This window comes from Pagrus pagrus (genome assembly GCF_965226575.1).
Source record: "Pagrus pagrus genome assembly, chromosome: 7".
NCBI classification, from domain to species: domain Eukaryota; kingdom Metazoa; phylum Chordata; class Actinopteri; order Spariformes; family Sparidae; genus Pagrus; species Pagrus pagrus.
This window is the reverse complement of record NC_140191.1, coordinates 16,138,947-16,159,774: the sequence shown is the minus strand read 5'-3', so window position 1 is coordinate 16,159,774 and position 20,828 is coordinate 16,138,947. Positions and strand designations below refer to the sequence as shown.

Sequence of the window (20,828 nt, the reverse complement as noted above, 5' to 3'; positions counted from 1 at the left end):
TATTAGTCTTAAAAAACAACTCTAAATCTGATTATCAGAATAATCCTGAATATCTGATCCGATCATCTGTGAGGGTCTTTGCCCTTGCCTTATCGTAGTCCTTCTTTTTCATTTTTTGTTCTCCTGACCTTCTCCTCTTTGGCTGTTTGTCATCTCTCCATCTTCATTTCATTCAGAAAACCCACCGTTTTACGTCTACTTGTCAATGTGTTTACAGGGCAAGACCTGCCACATCCAATATGGCGGACTCGCTAACGTACCGCAGCAACGGGCCAACACCGTCATTGCGCCTGTTGTGCCCATGGTGACGACGCTTGTTACGTGCTGGACGGCACGTCTCTGTGGGCTGGACCCTTACGTGACGGTTTCGACGTCAGATGTTCAGAGAGCGAAATTAATTAGTCAGAAACGGAGGAAACGGCGGTCAAACAGTACTTTCCAGAGGTACAATCTGTCCGGTGCTTCTCTGGTCGCTTTTTCGGCTTTATTATCTCATCTTGAAGGTAAATATGAATTAATTATCTGTGTTTGTCTCCCCGCGGTTAGCCACTGAGTGTTGTGTGCTACGATGTATGATGGGAATCTATGCTGGGGGTGCTCTCAATTTGAAAACTGACCACACCACATGTTAGGTTCAGAGTACAGCCCAGTGTGTAATTGTAACCTTCAGGTGCTGGTAGAGGTTGGTTGACTTCAGGAAGATGGACCCAAAGGACGACAAGCGAACCGCGTCATGCAGCAGGTGAGAAGTTCGTGTTCAGTGTCCAACCTAATGTATTTGTATTATTTCTTTTAAAAACGCGTGTCTTTGTTTAAGGCATTTGTAACGTTAGTAATGAGGAAACTGATGGGTGGGGCAGGATATGGCAAATAACATTTGGCATAAAACCAAACCTGAACTTGAAAAAGGAAACATGGCACTTGTATTGTTAAAGTTGGATTGGCATTGAAACAAGCAGACTAAAAAAAAGTTCACCTTAAAAAATGAAAAAGATGACACATTTTGTTTCACTTAATTTTGTATTCCTGTTTTTTTTCCAGTGACATATTTGTATGCAAGCAGCTTTGTTTTCCCGTGTCACTGGGTTTCAGTTTCATTTTTGTCACTTGTGGCTTGGAGAGGAGAGGCTTACTATACTACATGAGATAAGAAAAAACTTTATTGATCCCTCAGTGGGGAAATTCACTCTCAGTAACACTATCTGGTTAGCTACAAAGCATACAGAAAATGTTGGCTCTGTATAATGGATTGACTTAGTGAGCCATTAGTGTGCATGTAGCCTTAAAAGTTTCTACTCAATACGAACTTAACTAATAAGCATCCAAGCAGATACTGCCTCTCTTTAAAGGGCCATTTAATCTAAATCACACATTGAAACCCCACATTATCTGACTTAATACATCTTCATTTTCTGATAAATGTGTAGTATATACATCTCTACTCAGGTGCCAGCTTGTTAGGTACACCTAGTTTTACCAGGTCTGGGTGAAAAAACGATTCTGAATGGTTGCAGGGTGCCTTGCCAAAAGGCTCTATGAGTTTAGCAGATGAGTTTGTCTCCTGTTGCTAAGTCCTATCTAAGGTTTTTCCTATTTACTGGGCTAGTTAACAGTGTTTCCATTGCATAAGGACCTTATAGGATTGTAATGATTGTTCAAGCTATTAGTCAAACCCGCAGGTGTTACCAGTTAAAGTTATTGCGTGAAAATGTTGCATTTTGATTGTAAAAGGCATAAAATATAAATTGCTGGAATGGACCGTGGCCTGGTCTTCATGGTGTGTTAATTCCTGATAATGGACATATTGTCGTGCATTATCCCTTGCTTAAAGCTCAGTCTCGTACAACATTCCTGATATAAATCCTACCTTTGTGAAAGCTATAATGTTCATTTTTTTGTTGAAATTGCTTTAGTGACGTGTTGATTGACCACTCCATTTATATCAGTGTGGGTACGCTAAACAACAAATCTGCCCACCTCTCAGATCTGTTTTCCACTTAATGAGTGGAACAAAATGGAAATGTGGGCTTAATGTCTGTTTCCCTCTCTCCTCAAGCCCTGTTTGTGTGAACAACCCACACCTGGATGCGATGAAAGATGACATCCTCTACCACTTCAGTTTAGGAACCAGAACCCACGACCTGCCAGCTATGTTTGGTGATGTCAAAGTAAAGATTTTTATAACATTCACATGTTGAAAGAAATCAACACTTCAATTATCTTCATTTAGGAGTTAATGCTCTAATTCTGTGTGTGTTTTCTTCCAGTTTGTGTGTGTCGGGGGCAGTCCCTGGAGAATGAAATCATTCATCGAGTACATCGCTGCTGAGCTCCGTATGGAGGACCCCAAAGCAGAGTATCCAAATATCTGTGCTGGAACGGATCGCTATGCTATGTACAAAATTGGCCCTGTACTCTCTGTCAGTGTATGTAGGAACAAAGTTCTATCACAATATTTTTGTGTTTTGTAAACAAATGCTAACCTACTCATTTGTGTGCTTATCTTCCTCCAAACCAGACAGAAGTGAAAGTTGTGTTTTAACATGTCTGTGCTTCATCTTGCAGCATGGGATGGGCATCCCCTCTATTGCCATAATGTTGCATGAGCTGATAAAGCTCCTCCATCATGCACGTTGCACAGATGTTACAATTATACGCATTGGGACATCAGGTGGAATAGGTAAGTTGTTTGACTAGTATTTTGGCTGATAACACATGTAATTATTCATCTGTTGTGAGATGATGTAAGAGGAAATTATGTGACTGGACAGAGACTTGCTGTGTGTTCAAATTAAGTGAGTACTCGGTGTCCTCAAAGATGCCTTTCCTTAATGTCACCACAAGAGGGAGCCCAAACTCCATAGATTTTTTAGCAGTGTCATTTAATATGGCTTTTTGTGTATAGTAGCTATGCGATAATGATTTTTCCAGTTTTCCAAATAAGAGTTTTTAATATATTGAAATGAGTTATTGAGATTATTTCTTATACCAACTCTTGTTATTCTAAATGTGGTATAAATCGATGGGTGTTGTTGCATATCTTTGAATATACAGTTTACATATATGAAAACTAGGACTACATTGTAGTAGATTGAACCACTGAATTACAAAATGAACTTAAAATATATGTTACTTGCAATAATTTGAAATAGAAGGTTAAAGAACTTCTTTGGGTGTTTTTATTTTTTTCTGTCATTTCACATATAAAAAACGCCTTTTAAATCAAAGCTTTCTCCACTTCCGGACGATTGTTTCTCTCATTTGCCACTTTTGTTTTTCAGGGCTTGAGCCTGGCACCATTGTTATCACCAAGCAGTCTGTGGATGCCACCTTCTTGCCCAAGTTTGAGCAGGTGATCCTGGGGAAGACAGTGGTGCGTAATACCGATCTGGACCTAAGCCTGGCTGAGGAGCTGTTGCAGTGCAGCAAAGAGCTGAACCAGTTTGAGACAGTGATAGGCAACACCATGTGCACACTGGATTTCTATGAAGGTTTGTGTTCTAATGGATTGATGCATTAATCATATTGCACATTCAGTTGTAATATGCATCTTTTGCCATCTTTCTGTCTTCAGGGCAGGCCCGTTTGGATGGTGCTTTCTGCTCCTACACTGAGAAGGATAAACAGGACTACCTCAATAAAGCCAATGACGCAGGAGTCTGCAATATTGAAATGGAGTCATCAGTTTTTGCTGCCATGTGCAAGCTGAGTGGTCTGCGAGGTAAGAAAATACCACAATACTCACAAAATGTTTGACATCACAAAACACAGATGTTGAGATTGTAACATTAATTTCTTGTTGTGTAAAGCGGCCGTGGTCTGTGTGACATTACTGGATCGGCTGAAGGGGGATCAGCTGAGCAGCTCTCATGAAGTCCTTCAAAATTACCAACAACGTCCTCAGATACTGGTCGGCTCCTACATTAAGAAGCAGCTGAGGGCCAGAGCAGGACGCAGCTAAGTGCAGCAGTTATTACGCTGAAAATCTGGGAATCGTATAAAACAATGACAATGTGTTGCAATGCAATAACTCAGCTTTAAACATTTTTTTGTATACATTCATTTTGCTCTACAGTAGCCATACATTATGTCCAGAATAATCACTGAATTTTTTAAATCATGCACTGCCTTCTATTTATTTCACCGTCACATTAAACCGGCATGCACTATTTCTCTTATGCTTCCTCTTGAGTCTTATATGTTGTGTAGCAGCCTACAGCCATCAAATATGTCTTACTTAAGGCTGCCACTGTTGTATACATCATGTTAAGTTCCTTATCTATAAAACTTGAACCTTTTCATAACTTTTGGTTACTTACAAAGGTGCTGTAAGAAAATCAACTCAACTGTCACTGAAATGTTCCTTGTTTCACGAAAACCAAAAATTGGCACTGTTATTGATGAATGTGTGTCCTTCATTGTTGAGATATAATATGTATCACCTGGAGTATTTTTATACAGAATGTATGTTGGACCTAAAACCTGCAACAAAATCACTATCACTAATAAAGCCTCATGAAATCTGAAGATGTTTGTTGTATGATACATTTTGACTCATTAGAGTTGCTCAAGTTATTTTTTGGTGCAAGAAGCAACACAAGGTTTGTTGCAGTGTGAGCTATTGTTATTTGCAGCTCTGAAGAGTCAAGACATCCTGACCACTGCTGACCGCTCATTCAAAAAACGAGTGTTTGGTCTTTAGATCAAGCAGCTAACGTTTAGCTGGTTGACCAGTCAGGTTAGTTGTTTTGTGAAATGTTGTGTTTGGACCCTCAGGGCCACCGTATATCTGCATCGTGTTGGATGTGAACCATTTTGTCAGAGGCTTCAGTTGTGAACACAAGTTAAAAGACTGATTTTTTTGTTCTGTTCAAATGCTAAAGATGACCTACATTTACATTTACCTGACAAGCTCCTTTAGCTGCTGTGTTAATTATAAGTGGGTGTTTTATGAAGGATGATGGTATATAATGTTTTATATGTTGCATTTTATTATGTTGTGACTTTGGCCAGGCCTCTCTTGTAAAGGAGAGCTTGACCTAAATGGGACTTCCTGGTAAAATAAAAGTGAAATTAAGAAAAAAAAAAGAGGCAGGAGGACACCTGCATTGTTGGCCTGAGCAGACCAAGTTGGACTGTATTTGCTCCAGTCTGGGTGAGTTGGCTTTTGACAATCAGGAAGGGAAAATAATGTGTTTTCTTGTTATTTAGAGGCTTTTCTATCTGTTTTGCACACCAGTCCTGCTCCCATCTCTCAGTGACCTGTCGTCCACTGGTGTAGTCAGTGATGATGATGATGATGAGGGGGACATGATAATAAGATGGACAATAATTCAATAAGATAGTATTATCAAATTGCAATCCATTAAATGACCTTGCAATTGATATGAGAGAATAAAGAAGTTTTGCTTGGCTATTGCAGGAAACCTTTGCAAAACGAATTAGCTAAACTCACTAGCATAAAATGTAGGCTGTTTACCTGTTTTCCACCAGGAAAGAGTGCCTGTGACAGGATGAGGCTCATTACTCAACACAAAGACAAAGAAACGTGAAGCAAGTTTGTAATTATAATCTTAAGGGGTTGTTACAGGTCCGGTTTGTCCTCCGACACTGACTCATGACACATTTGTGAACAGGAAGATGGATCCAAAGGACGCCACGCAAAGCGCATCATGCAGGTGAGAAGTTAATGTCAGGACGTTTTTGTTAACAGGCTTTTTGTAGAAAAATGTCCGTTAGTTACACACGTACACGTCACGTTTATCGCGGTTGACTGTAGGTGCTGTCAGTGTGAGGTTGGGATGAGCAGGGTGTGTCAGCATATCCGTGCCATCGACAATGAAACCTAAACTAAAAAAGGAAACATTGAGCATTGAAACAATTATATTGCCACTGAAAAACACCGACATTACATATTTTGGAAATTATTGTTATTATTATTATTATTATTATTATTATTATTATTATTATTGTTATCATTTTGCATTCTCATTTTTTTTTCCATCAAGATATTTTTCTTCACCTCTTGTCTTTTTTAAATTATTTTCAGTGTCACTGGTTTTCACTCACAATGTTCTGTCAACATTTTGTTCTGGAGACTTTAAAGGTGCTATATGTAAGAGTTTTAGTATAAAACATTCAAAAATGATCCAAAAATACCAACAGAATGTGAAGAAAGAATAGTTAAAGTTACTTTCAAAATACAATATATTACATATTGCTAGTTACCTTCATTTTAAGGTAATATATTATGTTAGAATATAGTAGAGTAATAAACTACTTATTATACCATATCCAGTTCAACCTGACCTGCCAGATTGTTTGGATGTTTCAGTGTAGCCTGTGCCTGTCTTCATGTAAAGCTGGTACACCCAGCATACTCACAAGAAATATGAGTTACTGCAGCTGCAAATAAAAAAAAACAAGCTTAATATTATTTCTTATTATTCCTTACATTGAAGTTAATTTGGAAAAACCGACATAAAGATTTCACGTCACTTGAAATGAGGGCGCGGTGTCTTTGGCTCACCTGCCTCCTTTACACAGTTTAATTGGTGGTCAGTGACAGATTTCCCCTGTTAGATCCATGAGTGCCAAGCTAGATATTTAATTAAACATTTAAAAAATACAAAGCTCTCTCTTAAGAGCGTAGATCACTTATGAAGCTCACATTACTCATTTATAGTTTGCTGTTAGTCATACTAATGGGCTTTTTGTTTCAGTTGTGCTTTTTGATGGGACCTGCTTGTGAGTCCTATTGTGTTCCTGGCTGACTGACTGTGAATGTGAATGATATATAGTTTATAAATCAAGCTGAACAAGTGTTAATCTCACACCTAGATATATGAAGACTGATTTGTTAATGGGAGTGGCACACTGTCAGTCTGTTTGTCTTTATCATGTGCTGGCATGCTGCAGATGGCTCATGGGCTTAGCCTAAATACTTAGAAAATCTGATGTAATGTAGCTGCATGTCCAGTGCTGCAGATGTTAAGTGAGCAGACCATTGCAGTTGCCGCACCTCAAGGTTTGTTCAACGGTTCTGCTCTAATCTTATTAGGCAAGTTATTGCAGCAGTAAATGAAGAAATAAAGTTGCAGCTCACCTCCGCCTCCTTATTTCTTCACATGTTGCCAAGCAACAGCAAACACACCCTGCTATCTATGTAATGTATAAAACTCACAGTAGGCAAATACTCTAAATAATGTTTTAATGAGATCTTGCTTTGGTTCAAGCCCACCTAAATTATTATTTCTGGCTACACGACTGTTACACAGAACCACCCGAGACGTTGTCCTTGGAAACTCTTTGGAAAAGGGTAGGCACTTTAAAAAATACTTAGCAGGTGATTGGATGAGCCATCTGTCTATTACCATCTATCCTAGGCTAACTTCAACCAATCAGATCATTGGACCATATGACATAGTACAAGAGCCGAAGCCAGACAGGGAGAAAAGTGTAAATCACGAAAGATGGAAGAAACCTCAGGAAGAGACACAGAGGAGGGATCTCTCTCCCAGGACGAACAGACATGCAATAGATGTCGCATGTACAGAGCAGAACAACAAACTCACATCTACATTAACTTCATCATGACCGCCTGACTCTTTAAAATCTGTTTCCCTCTCCCTCAAGCACTGTTTGTGTGAACAACCCACACCTGGATGCGATGAAAGATGACATCCTCTACCACTTCAGTTTAGGAACCAGAACCCACGACCTGCCAAATATGTTTGGTGATGTCAAGGTAACGACTTTTATGATAATCATTTGTGTACAAAAATTACCTCCATAATCGTCTTTATTCAGCAGCTATTTCTGTTGATATGTTCGTGTTTTCCTCCAGTTTGTGTGTGTCGGGGGCAGTCCGAGGAGAATGAAATCATTCAATGAGTACATCGCTGCTGAGCTCAATATGGAGGACCCCAAATCAGAGTACCCAAATATCTGTGCTGGAACGGATCGCTTTGCTATGTATAAAACTGGCCCTGTACTCTCCGTCAGTGTATGTAGGAACAAAGTTATATCACAATATTGTTGAATTTGTACACAAGTGCTAACTAACAAATAGTATTAATCATTATAATCTGTGTGCTTAGGGTCCTTAGGGTCGCGTTTGACAAGTCTGTGCTTTATTTTGCAGCACGGGATGGGCGTCCCATCTATTGCCATAATGTTGCATGAGCTGATAAAGCTCCTCCATCATGCTCGGTGCACAGATGTTACAATTATACGCATTGGGACATCAGGTGGAATAGGTAAGATACAACACCTCATTCCAACGTTTCGTATCGTTTTGGTCTACAAGATTTTCCTCAGGCAAGTGTCAAAGAGAAAACAGGCATTTCTTGAAGAGAGTTGATTACTGCCTCTACAAGAACGGCCTGTTTTCTCTTTGACACACAGAAATAACAATTTACAACAATTTGAGAACCTTTTTCACAACAGCAGATGGCAAGCACCAACGTCAAAGCAGTCACATCAACTTCAATCATCAACAGAAAGGAAATGGAGAGAAATTCACCAGACTCCTTTATGAAATTGCTCAATTTTGATAGCTGTTGAGTTGCAAGAAACTATATTAACTTTGTGAAATGATGTCTATGGCAAATTCTCAATTATTTGGGCCTTCTTGTAAATTCGGCATACGTTATACAACTAATTTCTATCTTTGTGTAAAAGAATATTGTGTTTGTTTGTCCAGGTGATTAATTTATTTGACCAAAATAACCAGACGCATACAGATTATGCCAGGAATAAAAGGCCTCATAGTTTAGAATAATACAGCAGAATGAGGATACAGACATTTCAAAGAGGAGACGAGTGAATATAACGCAGATCTGCCGGTTTGTCACTGTCCACAGAGACTCCAGTCTGCAGTATAGTTCCTGCACAGAATTGCAGAGCAAATTTGGCTTCATGATCAAAGAACGTTTTTATAGCTTGTAGACACTTCTGTTCATTTTCTCACGATTGTTTCTCTCATTTGCCACTTTTGTTTTTCAGGGCTTGAGCCTGGCACCGTTGTTATCACCAAGCAGTCTGTGGATGCCACCTTCCTGCCCAAGTTTGAGCAGGTGATCCTGGGGAAGACTGTGGTGCATAATACCGATCTGGACCAAAGCCTGGCTGAGGAGCTGTTGCAGTGCAGCAAAGAGCTGAACCAGTTTGAGACAGTGATAGGCAACACCATGTGCACACTGGATTTCTATGAAGGTTTGAGTTCTAATGGATTGATGCATTAGTCATATTGCACATTCAGTTGTAATATGCATCTTTTGCTATTTTCCTGTCTCTCAGGACAAGGCCGGCTGGATGGTGCTTTCTGCTCCTACACTGAGAAGGATAAACAGGACTACCTCAATAAAGCCAATGACGCAGGAGTCTGCAATATTGAAATGGAGTCAGCTGTTCTTGCTGCCATGTGCAAGCTGAGTGGTCTGCGAGGTAAGATGCTGATCACAGCTGACACATTTTTCTCTGTCTCAAAACACAGATGTTGAGATTGTAACATTCATTTCTTGTTGTGTAAAGCGGCCGTGGTTTGTGTGACATTACTGGATCGGCTGAAGGGGGATCAGCTGAGCAGCTCTCATGAAGTCCTTCAAAATTACCAACAACGTCCTCAGATACTGGTCGGCTCCTACATTAAGAAGCAGCTGAGGGCCAGAGCAGGACGCAGCTAAGCGCTACAAACAGTTCGTGCTAATATGTCAGTGTACATGAAAGATCTCCGAGCCTCATTATCTGCTGTTTTTTTGTTCTTATTGTTTTTAATTTTTTCCTTGTTCTGTTGTTTCTGTGAATGTTTTTCTTGTTCTCATGTCTCTCTTGAAAAAGAGATCTTAATCTTACCGACTACCTGTTTAAATGAAGCCATTCCTTTAAATACTGTTTAACTGAGTGATAAACATTATGCAACAGTCTCTTGCAATCAAATATGTGTTATTTAAGGTGGGGTTTTTTTTTGTTTGTTCAGAATGTATGTTGTGTCTCTTTTAGGATTTGGCTTCTGAAATGATTCATTAAGAACCTAAAATCTGCAACAAATGTCACTCACAAATCTCACTGGTTGACATATCAGTAATAAAGCCTCGTGCAGTCTGAAGTTGTTTTATTTATGTTGTGTTCTGACTCATTAGAGTTACACAAGTTCACAACATACCAGTTTTTTAGGGCAAGTAGCATATGTGTGAAGCAAGAGGATTGTGGCAGTGTGAGGCCAGACCGACATCCTGACCACTGCTGACTACTCATTAAAAATAAGAGTAAAGTTTGCTCTTTAGATTAATGGGCCAAGGCTAATTTATTATACAGAAATTGGCATGTGTGCGATTTGGCACCCCCCACAGTTTGTGAGTGCAACACCACTGTCATAAGACAAATCCCCGGTCTGTAATAATTTGTATTTGCTAACTACAGAAAAACCCATTACATCATCACCATAATATGTCTTGAAAACTTGCATCTTGAAGTAAACATATGCAAAGCTTTGATTCTACCCTCTTACTCAGTGGTGGACTCTTGGGGGGATGTAGAGGTGCCCCCATGTTCGGAAAAACGTGGTGAAGAGCCCTCTCTCCACTATAAATATATCACGACTTTCTGCAAGCTGGCCCCTTTTTATTTCTGTCGCCCCTGGCCCTCAAACATCCTGAGTCCACCACTGCTCTCACTGAAGTCACATTGTGCAGAAACAAGCGATGGGGGTGCGGAGTGGCTGAGACAGACACACCATTCACCCTATTACAAGACACTGTGTCATCAGCATGATGTTGAAGCTGTTATTGTAAGGTAGAAAAGTTACATAATGTTGCTTTAATGGATTTCGATGATGGCACTGAGTTCATCTTGAATTCCCACATATATCTGTTGAGATGACCGACTTATTGAACAGCCTGTGTGCACTCCACACTGACGTTAGATGACGCATCCAAATGTTACGATCAAACTGGACAGTGTGACTAATAGCAGGCGTCATTTCTTCTATTTTGACCAGTGGCCAAAATAGTCACAGATCACAGCAGATTGGCTTCTCTGTGTTCTTGTTAGCATTTATTTATTTATTTATTTATTTGTGTTAATTAAATCATCGTTTAATCCGTAATCCTGAAATGACCTAAAATGGGTTATTCTACCTGGCAAGTCGACTACATCTTCTGATCAGGATTTTCAGGAAAATCCGCACTGGCTCTGGCTCTGCTGGATTGGACTGGAATGCTGTTTATTTATTTCATTTTTTATTTATGTTTTTTAAAAAACATATATACATTTGGATCCAAACACAAACCACCTTCAATCTGGCGAACACATTTCTCAATGTTCTCGTGCGCCTGTGCTTCAATATTCAGCTTTAAGGAGGCTTTGTGGTCAAAAGTGTGGATGCTGGATGCGGCTCCGCGCGTCGGAGGAGAGAGGGGAGGGTCCGCCTGCGCGCTCCCGTGCATGCGTGCCCCCCCCCCTCCTCCTCCTGTCTGCCATCCGCTCCTACCCCGGTCTATTCGCTGACTCAGTGCCTTAAGCAGCATCACCGTTCACCTGAACAGAGCTACAGCATCCTCTGCGGAGAAATACATCAGCCATGGCTAAAATAGCAACCGGTAAGCGTGTTCAAGTACTGATCGTGTTAAATCTGATGCATGCGTGGATTCATGGGTGGATGGATTCATCCTTTCCTCTCACGTCGGCCCGGTATTGTCTGCCGGCTGGTGGTCGTGTTTCTGTAATGGCTCCGCTTAGAAATGCTCTCTCTTGAATGATTAAAGTCAAGAGAAATGAGATATTTCTCTTTAAAGTGTGGGGGCCCTTTGTCTCCGCTGAGAGGCCTTTAATGACAGCAGGAATCTGAGCTTACAAGCCGAGCATCCTCCCTCAAAATGTCTCCTTCATTTCTCCTTTATTCGTGCATTTTGTTAGTGCTCATTTGCTTTGATTCGATGCTGTGTAACATTTGATAATCAGACATCGAGGATTGGCCCTGGACAGCTTTATTTACAACGCCGCACCTGCGCTTCATGCTACAGCGGCCCCAACATGCAGCATAATGCAGACGGACCCCACCCAAGATGCTGGGCTGCCGACAGTGAGAGCTTCATCAGCCTCACTTCGCTATAATCAAACCTTCCCAGCTGTCACTTGTTATTTGAAAACCTGTTTCTGTACCTTAAACGCCTCACGAAGGTGATAGTTTGATCAGGTTTGCTCTTTTTTATTCACGCCTGTAGCTTTTCTGATTTCTTCCTCGCCAAGGATGCATCGCCAGCTGTGACAGATGTGCTGCCATTTGATTCCAAGAAAACATCCTCAGATCAAATGAAAAGACTCCATTTGCCTGAATATTGTATTAACCGAACAGATTGATTGTAGCCTGCATTAGTCATCTCCTCTGATGGACAGCTATTGTTGTGGCATCTTTGTTTTCATGGGTTTGTTTAGTCTCTGTACATATGTGAAACATTAATGTTGCCTGGACATAAGCAACCTATTTAAACCTTCTGAAATCTGTGACTGTGCCTCACTGTGATGGTGGAGTGTAGCAGAGGAGACAGGTGCATGGCAGGGTGGGAGGCAGGCCAGCCCTGCAGCAAGGGGCCACTTCACACGCTGGCCTTTGCAGCAGAAGGCTCAGCAGCACCGACGATCTGTAGTCCTCTCTGAGCACCCAGGTGGGCACTTTGTCACAGACGGGAGGAGAGTGGAAAAAAAGTGACAGGATTTTGTAGACGAGATTAAAAATAGTCGGTAAGGAGCTAGTGAAAAACACGCCTCAGATGTAGTAAAGAAGTCAAGATCGTTAATCAGCCATGACAGCGACACTCAGCAATGAGGTGGGCGAAGTCACAGATGCAAATAAGTGATGTTAATATTGTGAACAAACAGTTGAGAGTTCAACAGGAAATTGAAAAAACTTGACACACAGGCCTGTCTACTCTATCACTCATCTCATGCAGATTGCAAAGGGATATCAGAGAGAGGAAGGCACTCAATTGAAACGAGTCACAGCTTTCTACAACATCCTACGGAGGAATCTTAGTTTCACCACCCTTACAGAATACTTTAACCCAATGAATTATTAAGCGACTGGGCACTTATGTACTTTGTGTCGACCTTTAATGAGCCGGTTAGAGCTGCAAAGGATTGATTAGTTGAAAACTACTATTGATTAATTGCCAACTATTTTGATCATCAAAAGTCAAGATTCTCTTAGTCCAACTTCTTAAAGTTTACCTCCACCAATCGTAAACATTAAAGTGTATTTAGAAGTCTTGAAAAAGTAGAATAAAGCTGTTTGTAGCTGCAGAGGAAGCTGCATGTAATCTGATGAATTGCCTCCAGTGACGTCACTGGTCCACTGGTCTATTGCACTAAAAATCGATACAGCAGAAGCAAAGATACCGTCTTTTCTTTTATTTCACATTATTTTTTCCTTTACAAAACCTGATGCCTACGCTACCCACAATGCAACCACTGAGTGACATCAGTGGAGGCAGTTTATCAGATTACATGCAGCCGTCTCTGTAGCCACAAAAGGCTTTAAACTACTTTTTTCACATATACACTAGAACTCCCCAAGACCTGTAAACACACTTTAATGTGTATAATTGGTGGAGCAACCCTTTAAATGTTAATATTTTCTGCTTCCCTTACTTCTCTATGACTGTGAATTGAATATCTTTGGGTTGTGGACAAAACAAGGACATCATCTTGGGCTTTGGGAAACAGTGATAGACATTTTTCACTGCTTTCTGACATTTTATTGGCCAAACAACTGATTGATAATCAAGAAAATAATCGACAGATGAATCAACAACAAAATAATCATTCGTTGCAGCCCTAGCGTCCTCTGATGCTGTTTTATTGAGCATTTTGTCCTGTCCTAGCTCACGTATTAATGAATTTGTGACAGTGTCTGTACAGTGTTAATTATTTGTGAGTAAACCTTACCTGAGCATTAATTTCCCTGCTTTGATATTTTCATGAATAACATAGAGAGACTCATCAGGACGCTTTGTTTGTGTTCCCACAGCGTACAAAGAGAAGATGAAGGAGCTGTCTGTCCTCTCCCTCATCTGCTCCTGCTTCTACTCTGAGCCACGCAACAAGCTCAAGCAAGAGTTTGAAGGTACGGATCAGCTCAAACATTGATTATCTTTTGGGATCATACAAATTGCCCCCCTGTGGATGTTTTGTCTGCCCTGTAAATACAATCATCAGTAATTATTATTGGACTGATGCATTGTGTTATAGGACATTGATTTTGCTGGTGTTCTTATCGTAATTGTCTGATTTACAGACATGCAGGTGAAACCGATAAACAAGCGGGCCTCAGGCCAGGCATTCGAGGTGATTCTCAAGCCTCCGTCTCCAGTGTCAGACTTAACCCACAACTTCCCCTCACCTCCCAAGAGGGACATCTCCTTGGACGACATTGAGAAGAAACTGGAGGCTGCTGAAGATCGAAGGAGGGTGAGTATTTTAAAGGTGCACTATGTAGTTTTTTGGAAGAAATTTCAATCAGAAGAGAAGAGACTTTTTATGCCTAAACAAACTAAATAAACAAACTCTCTTAGTTTTCATGACTGAATAAACAAACCGACCTGAAGGACAACATATTACTGTATGTTTATATTTGGCGGACCCTGCCACCTTTCTAGCTTCAAACACAGTACTGGGGACCTTATTTTCCTCTGAGAACAGCTTGATTATTCTATTTTTGAAAAATAAATATTTATGAGTTCTATTATTGCCTCATTAAAATTGTAAATTCTTCTCCAAAACTGCACATTGCCCCTTTAATGAAAAGAAAAGAAAACATAATAACACACAATTTGGATTTCAAACCATTCAGTATTAATCGGTTGGTTTATTGTTTTTGGTTTTTAGTATCAGGAAGCCCAGGTGCTGAGGGCTTTGGCAGAGAAGCGGGAGCACGAGAGGGATGTTTTGCTAAAGGCCATGGAGGAGAACAGCAACTTCAGCAAGATGGCCGAGGAGAAGCTCCAGATGAAGATGGAGCAGATCAAGGAGAATCGTGACGCCCATCTGGCAGCCATGCTTGAGCGTCTACAGGAGAAGGTGAGAAATACAGAAATCTCGGTTTTTGCAAAGACAGCACAATATAGTCCAAGTGTCCACCTTTCCAAATTTGGACGCTTATCCTGACGACTGATAATTCTCTTTTCAGGAGAAACACGCAGCTTTGGTGCGCAAGAACAAAGAGCTGAGGGAAGAGCTGACAGCATGAGCCTCACCCAAGTTCTGACTTCCATGGTCCATCAACATCCCTCCATCCAGTCCCACCCCCTTCATCGCCCCGCCCTCACCCTCCTCAGATCGGACACCCAACCCTGGAGGCCGAGAGGTTCGAGGACCTCACCACCACATCACACCACTCCACACCACCAGTACTCACCACTATCAGTATTATCAGTGGATACAAAAGTCAATAACACTCATCTTGAGAATGGATTTGTTGATTTTAGGGAAAATGTGAGAATATGGCTTTTATTTTGTAAATACTTTTTTCTTAAAGTCTATCTATCTATCTATCTATCTATCTATCTATCTATCTATCTATGGTGGGTGAAGTACATACAATCTGCTGTACTGTGCTTCACTGTACGATTTCAAACATTTTGTTTGTGATTAATTCATGTTTCAGTTCTTTGAATTCTTGACTCTGCAACCATTTTTTCTTGTGAAAGCCGTCGGTGTTGTGAGTTTGGCTGTAGACTGACCTTTGCGGTGTTTCCTGATGATGTCATAATGATGATGATGATGATGATAATGTTTCTGTGTCTTTGTGAAGAATGACGGTTGGTGTACCTAGGCTACAGACTCCCTCAAGATATCCCATCTGTATCTTTCTCACGCACACCTACTCATTCTCAACGCGCACGCTTGGAACTTAATATGCCAAAACCCACAGATCCATAAAAGCGTCCACTTCCTCTGAAATGAGCTTGATAATGAACTCGATAGGTGCTTTATTGTTATTGAGAATGTCTTTGCCCGATGAGAGCAACTGTTTCTACACTTGCAGATTCCCACTTATCCTGACAGCTTTACTTCTCAATGAATCCATCTTCGGCCGAATCAATAGCTAAACAGTATTTGGGGATTAATCTCTTGAATGTGATGACAACTTACTGGTACCATGCATATTGTCTTGGACAGTGGAATGTGCTGTTTTTCCCCCCACCTTGATATTGACGGTGAACATAACATATGTCTGCGTGGGTGTGTGTGAATGCGAATTTACCACAAAGCATCACCTAGACTCTGCTCTCTTTAGGGAACTAGATGGAGAATGGATGCAGGGTGCTTTACGTTCAGCACACCGAACCGAACGAGTCTCTTTTTAATATCCAGTCCCACCGATATCTGCCTGCATCCTCTGCTGCTTGTGTTTCTCCCTTCATATATTTCTCTGTGAAAGCTTTGCTGAATAAAGGTTTGGGGTTCTGTGAACATGGCATGCACCATCTAATACTTTTCTGTGCTAAAAAGAGGAGGGAAAATGTAAACTGCCAAATAAAAGAACCAGTTATCTACACATCCTGAGAATCACAGTCTTCAGCCGGTTGAGTTTTCATTCATGTTTCAGTCTTAATGTTCATTCATTTGGGTTCTTGTATCCAGTTTTTTACATAATTCCAACTAATATATAATTAGTGATGGGATGTAACAAACATACATATTACATAACATATTAACAAACATGTTTATACATGTATAATTTACTATTACTTGTACTTTTGATACTTAGGTACATTTAATAGCTCATACTTTAAAGGTGCACTCTGTAGTTTTGGGGAAGAAATTTTAATCAGAAGACAAAGATCTTTAATGATCAATCTAAATAAACAAACTCGCCCCGTTTTCATGATCGAATAAACAAACTGACCATAAAGGACAACGCAATTTCATACTGTTTTACTTTGTCTAAATTTGGCGGACCCTGCCACCTTTCTAGCTTCAAACTGTGTTCTGGGGGCCTTATTTTCCTCTGAGAACAGCTTGTTTATCCAGTTATGGAAAACATAATTATTCTGAGTTTGTATTATTACCTCATTTTAATTGTAAATATTAAAATTCAGATTTTGAATTTCTTTTCCAAAACTACATAGTGCCCCTTTAAGACTTTCACTTTCACTTTCACTGGCTTCTGGGCACCTTTTCCGACACTTCTTACACATGATAAACATATAAGATGAATCAGGATCATCCATCAGGCAGGCATGAGACAAAGCTCCTCCACTAGATGGCAGTGTCAGATTTTTTTTACGCTGAAGAAAACCAAGCTGGAGCCCAAACCGATCCCAAAAGTAGGGCAAACGTTCACAATATGCTGAATGAAAATATAGAGGAAATATAAAAACGAAAACACTGATAGAATCTAGATAATTGATGGTTAATATTTTTATATAATCACAAGGATTTGGGATTTAAATAACAGCCTCATCTGAAGGTTTGCGTCCAAGCACATCAAATGCAGACACTTTTGTATATTGTGCTCTAAATTGACTGATTTAATTTCTCAAAGGAAGACAATACACCTAATTTATTATTAATACCATGTGGCTTAAAGCCCTCAAGGAACAAATCACATACTGCCCCTTGTGGCAGCCTCAGGTGCTGCAGGGCAGCAGGATAAAACTGAGTAAAGTCCTGAATAACTGTGTCACTCAGATCGAAGCAGAAACAACACTGAGTCAGAACAGTGATTTATTACTCCAGCTGTCTGTGTGTTGTTGTTAACTTTTTAACCGCTTTTCCTCCAATGTCCCCATCCTGTTCACACTATTGTCTCCGTTTCAGACCAGCCCAGCCTGGTGAGGTCAGGGCAACATTGTAAAGGATTTCCTCAGGCTCTTAATGATTTCCTGGGTATTCATAAGGGCAACAATGCGCTCAGATTTAGTTACTTACCTGGCACACAGTGAAGGAATTGCCTTTCAGTCAATAACCGGGACCTTATTAGCTTATGATTAACTTCTTGGAACAAAAATGCACCTGCATATTATATGTCATCTGGGAAGATATGGTCTTACACACTTGGAGGGAAGTTAATCTGACTCTGATGCATGATTGTGGAGTACCTATTACATGAAAACAAAGGAGCAAATGCAACAGAAACAGAAACAAATACTTTGGTTTAAATTTGATACTTTTAACTCAATTTATTGGTACAAAAATATTACAAATAGATACAAGAATGCAAGTTTCTGATTCTCCAGTGGTTAGTTTTCCAACAACGGCACATATAATATGCATTTCCACAAGTTCTGATGCCACTAAAGAAGCAGATCAAATTAAGTGACCCTACATTATGTTAAATACAGACATCCATGCTGGACAAATGTAGAAGTTTCACTATGTGGCCTACATAATATTACCTCTACATCTGCACTTACAGTAAATCTATTCATGGCCCGTATATCACTCTGGAGACAGTGCATGTAAACTAAATTAGTCATCATTTTCAACGGATAACATAAAGTCATTTAGACTTCTTTCTTTATGAGAGTAATGACATACTGAGTGGAAACCCTTTGACAACCTCTCCCACTCATTCTTTATACTTAATAAAATAAAATCAGTTTGCTTTGTTCCCCTGTGTTTATTGCTATAAAAACAGATGAGGCAGGTCGTCCTGCCCCGTCTGTGGTGGTGGGCACAGCTCAGCTGTTGCCTTCAGTCCAGTTGTTAGCTTCAGAAGGCCCCAATCTCCGTGCCCCAAGGCCTGTAAGGCTTTGACAGGGTGGAGGAGGGGCTCACTGTGCTGAGGGCCGACGGGGACACCAGAGGGAAGGCACCGAAGGAGAGGGGGAAGGCCGACAATGAGGAGAGGGATGAAAGGAGCGGTGGCGATAGCTTGGATGTTGGCAGAGGCAGACTGAGGGGCAGCGAGCTGTTGGGAGGCACCCTGAGGGACTCTGTGGGTGGCATGACACTGAGTCTGGATGTCCCAGATGCCTCAGTGGAGGAAGAGGAAGACGTGGAGGAAGAAGAGGAGGAGGAGGGTGGGCTACTGTTGCTTCTGGATGCAGGTGTCCTGCCCTGGGGGTGCTGCAGGAGGAGGGGGTGGGCGAGATGGGCAGGCGCCGTCCCGTAGGCAGAGCCCCAGGCTAAGTGTTCCAGTCCGGTGTGCACCTCCCTCTGGGAGGCGTAGTTGCTGAGGTGGGACACCAAACGTATACGGAGGGGGTCTGTGCTCTCCCGACCCTCTACGATGCTCAGGAAGCGAGCTGTCTCTGCCAGGCACTCTCTGAATCCCAGGCTGCGGTAATCCTTAGCAAGAGCATGAGCCTCAAAGTAACCTGTCAGGGAGGGGAGCAGAGTCAGGAGGTCAGAAATCCATGATTTGTCATTCAGAATAAAATAATTACAGCATGAATTATTCATGTATTAATCACTTCTCTCTCTCTCTCTCTCTCTCTTTCTTTCTTTCTTTCTCTCTGTCTGTCAAAGCCAAAGAAAGGGTCTGTTACCTTTGCCACCAGAGGCATGAAGCATCTTCAAATGGTCCACAGTCATTTGCAAAATTTCTGCTTTTTCCAATTTAGCTGATCCCTGTAAATAAATAAATAATCATTTAAAAAAAAAAAACACTGTCACTTTCGTGATATTGATACTTCATTATATGTGCATGTATGGACAAATGTGTCTGCCCATAAGGAAGAGAGGGCAGAATGACCAACTTACCTGTTTCTCAAAAGCACTTGGCACCAATCTTCTCAACTCTGACAGACTATTATTGATTCGGTCACGTCTCCGTTTCTCAATTATCTGCAAATGGGTAAAAAGAAACAGTGTGATTTAGGTCACAGGTGGTAACGAAGCTGTTGGATCAGTCAAACCGCCGTAGATAATGAGTTCACTTACCCCTCTGCGCCTTTTTCTGGCTTGAACTTGGGTGGTTGTGGAGGGTGACATCGAGCCGTGGGAATCAAGTTGACTGAAGGTAAAACAGCAATGAATTAATCTTTATGAAAATAACACATGTAGGTCTGAGTTTATTGGCAAAGGCAAGCCAAATAATAATAAAAAAACGATAAAAAGATAAAGTTGCACTCAGTGAATTAAAACAAGCAGTTCTGCCCTATAACATGGTAAAATGATCATATAAAAAAACGGACTTACCCATTTTCGTCTCCGCTATCCTTCTCCACCTCGACATTGTCATCAAGGTCGCTCTCCGATGAGCTGTAATTGTGGCTTCGCTTCATGTTTCCTCCACAGTGATGCACAGTCTCGTCCTGACCACAGAGGGATCTGCTGCTGCACTGACAGCAGACCTGCTCTGCTCTGCTGACTTTCACACCGCGGAGAGGGGGGCGGGGTCCCCGGACTGATGTGGGCGGGGCTTGAAACAGACTTGAGCCTGTTAAAATCGAGCTGACATTTGAGTGACATGTGCTTTAAAAAAAAAAACATCAATGAACAAGCTCTGAGGAAAGCTTTAATGAATGTGTTTGAACTCATCTCTGCAATGATTTCAGTCAAGACTGAAGTTTAATATTAATAGAGAGCTGAAGCCACGCCCCTTCCGGTGGAAAAGTATACAAGGTGGAGACAAATCTTTTTTGGATCCTGTTTGAATTGTGACGTTAAAACATTTGGTGTTTGTCGATTTAAAAGATATTTTTTCAACTTGAGAAAGTCGCAGTGTCATAAAACTAATTAAATATAAGAACGTGAAAATACGTAATTAGAAAATATGTTGTCTGTCACCAGTACCCATAATATAAACATTGTAGAGCTGGTCCTGTATATTATTACACAAAACTAGATAATATTTTAGTATCACAACAACAAACGGCGAC

General features: G+C 40.9%; 4 protein-coding genes across 4 annotated transcripts; 3 read left to right on the top strand and 1 right to left on the bottom strand.

Moving 5' to 3' along the window:
* The first annotated feature begins 27 nt into the window (after nt 1-27).
* On the top strand, nt 28-4,527 carry LOC311259494 (uridine phosphorylase 1-like). The gene is made up of 8 exons (XM_084356697.1): nt 28-503; nt 671-742; nt 2,057-2,168; nt 2,268-2,426; nt 2,566-2,680; nt 3,282-3,491; nt 3,575-3,721; nt 3,810-4,527. The coding sequence occupies exons 2-8, from the start codon at nt 702-704 to the stop codon at nt 3,959-3,961; spliced, it is 936 nt and encodes a 311-aa protein (XP_084212823.1). The 5' UTR covers nt 28-503; nt 671-701; the 3' UTR covers nt 3,962-4,527.
* Nucleotides 4,528-7,248: 2,721 nt separating this feature from the next.
* LOC311259721 (uridine phosphorylase 1-like) lies at nt 7,249-10,058 on the top strand. The gene is made up of 7 exons (XM_084357010.1): nt 7,249-7,318; nt 7,636-7,747; nt 7,847-8,005; nt 8,144-8,258; nt 9,007-9,216; nt 9,301-9,447; nt 9,535-10,058. Exons 2-7 carry the CDS (start codon nt 7,670-7,672, stop codon nt 9,684-9,686), a joined length of 861 nt encoding a protein of 286 aa, XP_084213136.1. The 5' UTR covers nt 7,249-7,318; nt 7,636-7,669; the 3' UTR covers nt 9,687-10,058.
* Nucleotides 10,059-11,460: 1,402 nt separating this feature from the next.
* Nucleotides 11,461-16,566, top strand: stmn2a (stathmin 2a). Its single transcript, XM_084358062.1, has 5 exons — nt 11,461-11,600; nt 14,027-14,122; nt 14,294-14,466; nt 14,884-15,075; nt 15,185-16,566. The coding sequence occupies exons 1-5, from the start codon at nt 11,582-11,584 to the stop codon at nt 15,242-15,244; spliced, it is 540 nt and encodes a 179-aa protein (XP_084214188.1). The 5' UTR covers nt 11,461-11,581; the 3' UTR covers nt 15,245-16,566.
* Nucleotides 16,567-18,138: 1,572 nt separating this feature from the next.
* On the bottom strand, nt 18,139-20,316 carry LOC311259513 (hairy/enhancer-of-split related with YRPW motif protein 1-like). The gene is made up of 5 exons (XM_084356733.1): nt 20,146-20,316; nt 19,888-19,960; nt 19,708-19,791; nt 19,494-19,575; nt 18,139-19,322 (listed from the first exon to the last, which is right to left on the bottom strand). The coding sequence occupies exons 1-5, from the start codon at nt 20,229-20,231 to the stop codon at nt 18,715-18,717; spliced, it is 933 nt and encodes a 310-aa protein (XP_084212859.1). The 5' UTR covers nt 20,232-20,316; the 3' UTR covers nt 18,139-18,714.
* Between the last annotated feature and the right edge of the window lie 512 nt (nt 20,317-20,828).

Coding starts and splice junctions, on each gene's coding strand:
- LOC311259494 (XM_084356697.1), top strand. CDS start 702: ATGGACCCAAAGGACGACAAGCGAACCGCGTCATGCAGCAG. Junction 2,427..2,565: donor GCCCTGTACTCTCTGTCAGT/GTATGTAGGAAC, acceptor TTCATCTTGCAG/CATGGGATGGGCATCCCCTC. Junction 3,492..3,574: donor CACACTGGATTTCTATGAAG/GTTTGTGTTCTA, acceptor TTCTGTCTTCAG/GGCAGGCCCGTTTGGATGGT.
- LOC311259721 (XM_084357010.1), top strand. CDS start 7,670: ATGAAAGATGACATCCTCTACCACTTCAGTTTAGGAACCAGAACCCAC. Junction 7,748..7,846: donor ATATGTTTGGTGATGTCAAG/GTAACGACTTTT, acceptor GTTTTCCTCCAG/TTTGTGTGTGTCGGGGGCAG. Junction 9,217..9,300: donor CACACTGGATTTCTATGAAG/GTTTGAGTTCTA, acceptor CCTGTCTCTCAG/GACAAGGCCGGCTGGATGGT.
- stmn2a (XM_084358062.1), top strand. Junction 14,123..14,293: donor GCTCAAGCAAGAGTTTGAAG/GTACGGATCAGC, acceptor TCTGATTTACAG/ACATGCAGGTGAAACCGATA. Junction 15,076..15,184: donor TTGAGCGTCTACAGGAGAAG/GTGAGAAATACA, acceptor TTCTCTTTTCAG/GAGAAACACGCAGCTTTGGT.
- LOC311259513 (XM_084356733.1), bottom strand. CDS start 20,231: ATGAAGCGAAGCCACAATTACAGCTCATCGGAGAGCGACCTTGATGAC. Junction 19,792..19,887: donor CCAGAAAAAGGCGCAGAGGG/GTAAGTGAACTC, acceptor ACCCATTTGCAG/ATAATTGAGAAACGGAGACG. Junction 19,576..19,707: donor CAAGTGCTTTTGAGAAACAG/GTAAGTTGGTCA, acceptor ATTTATTTACAG/GGATCAGCTAAATTGGAAAA.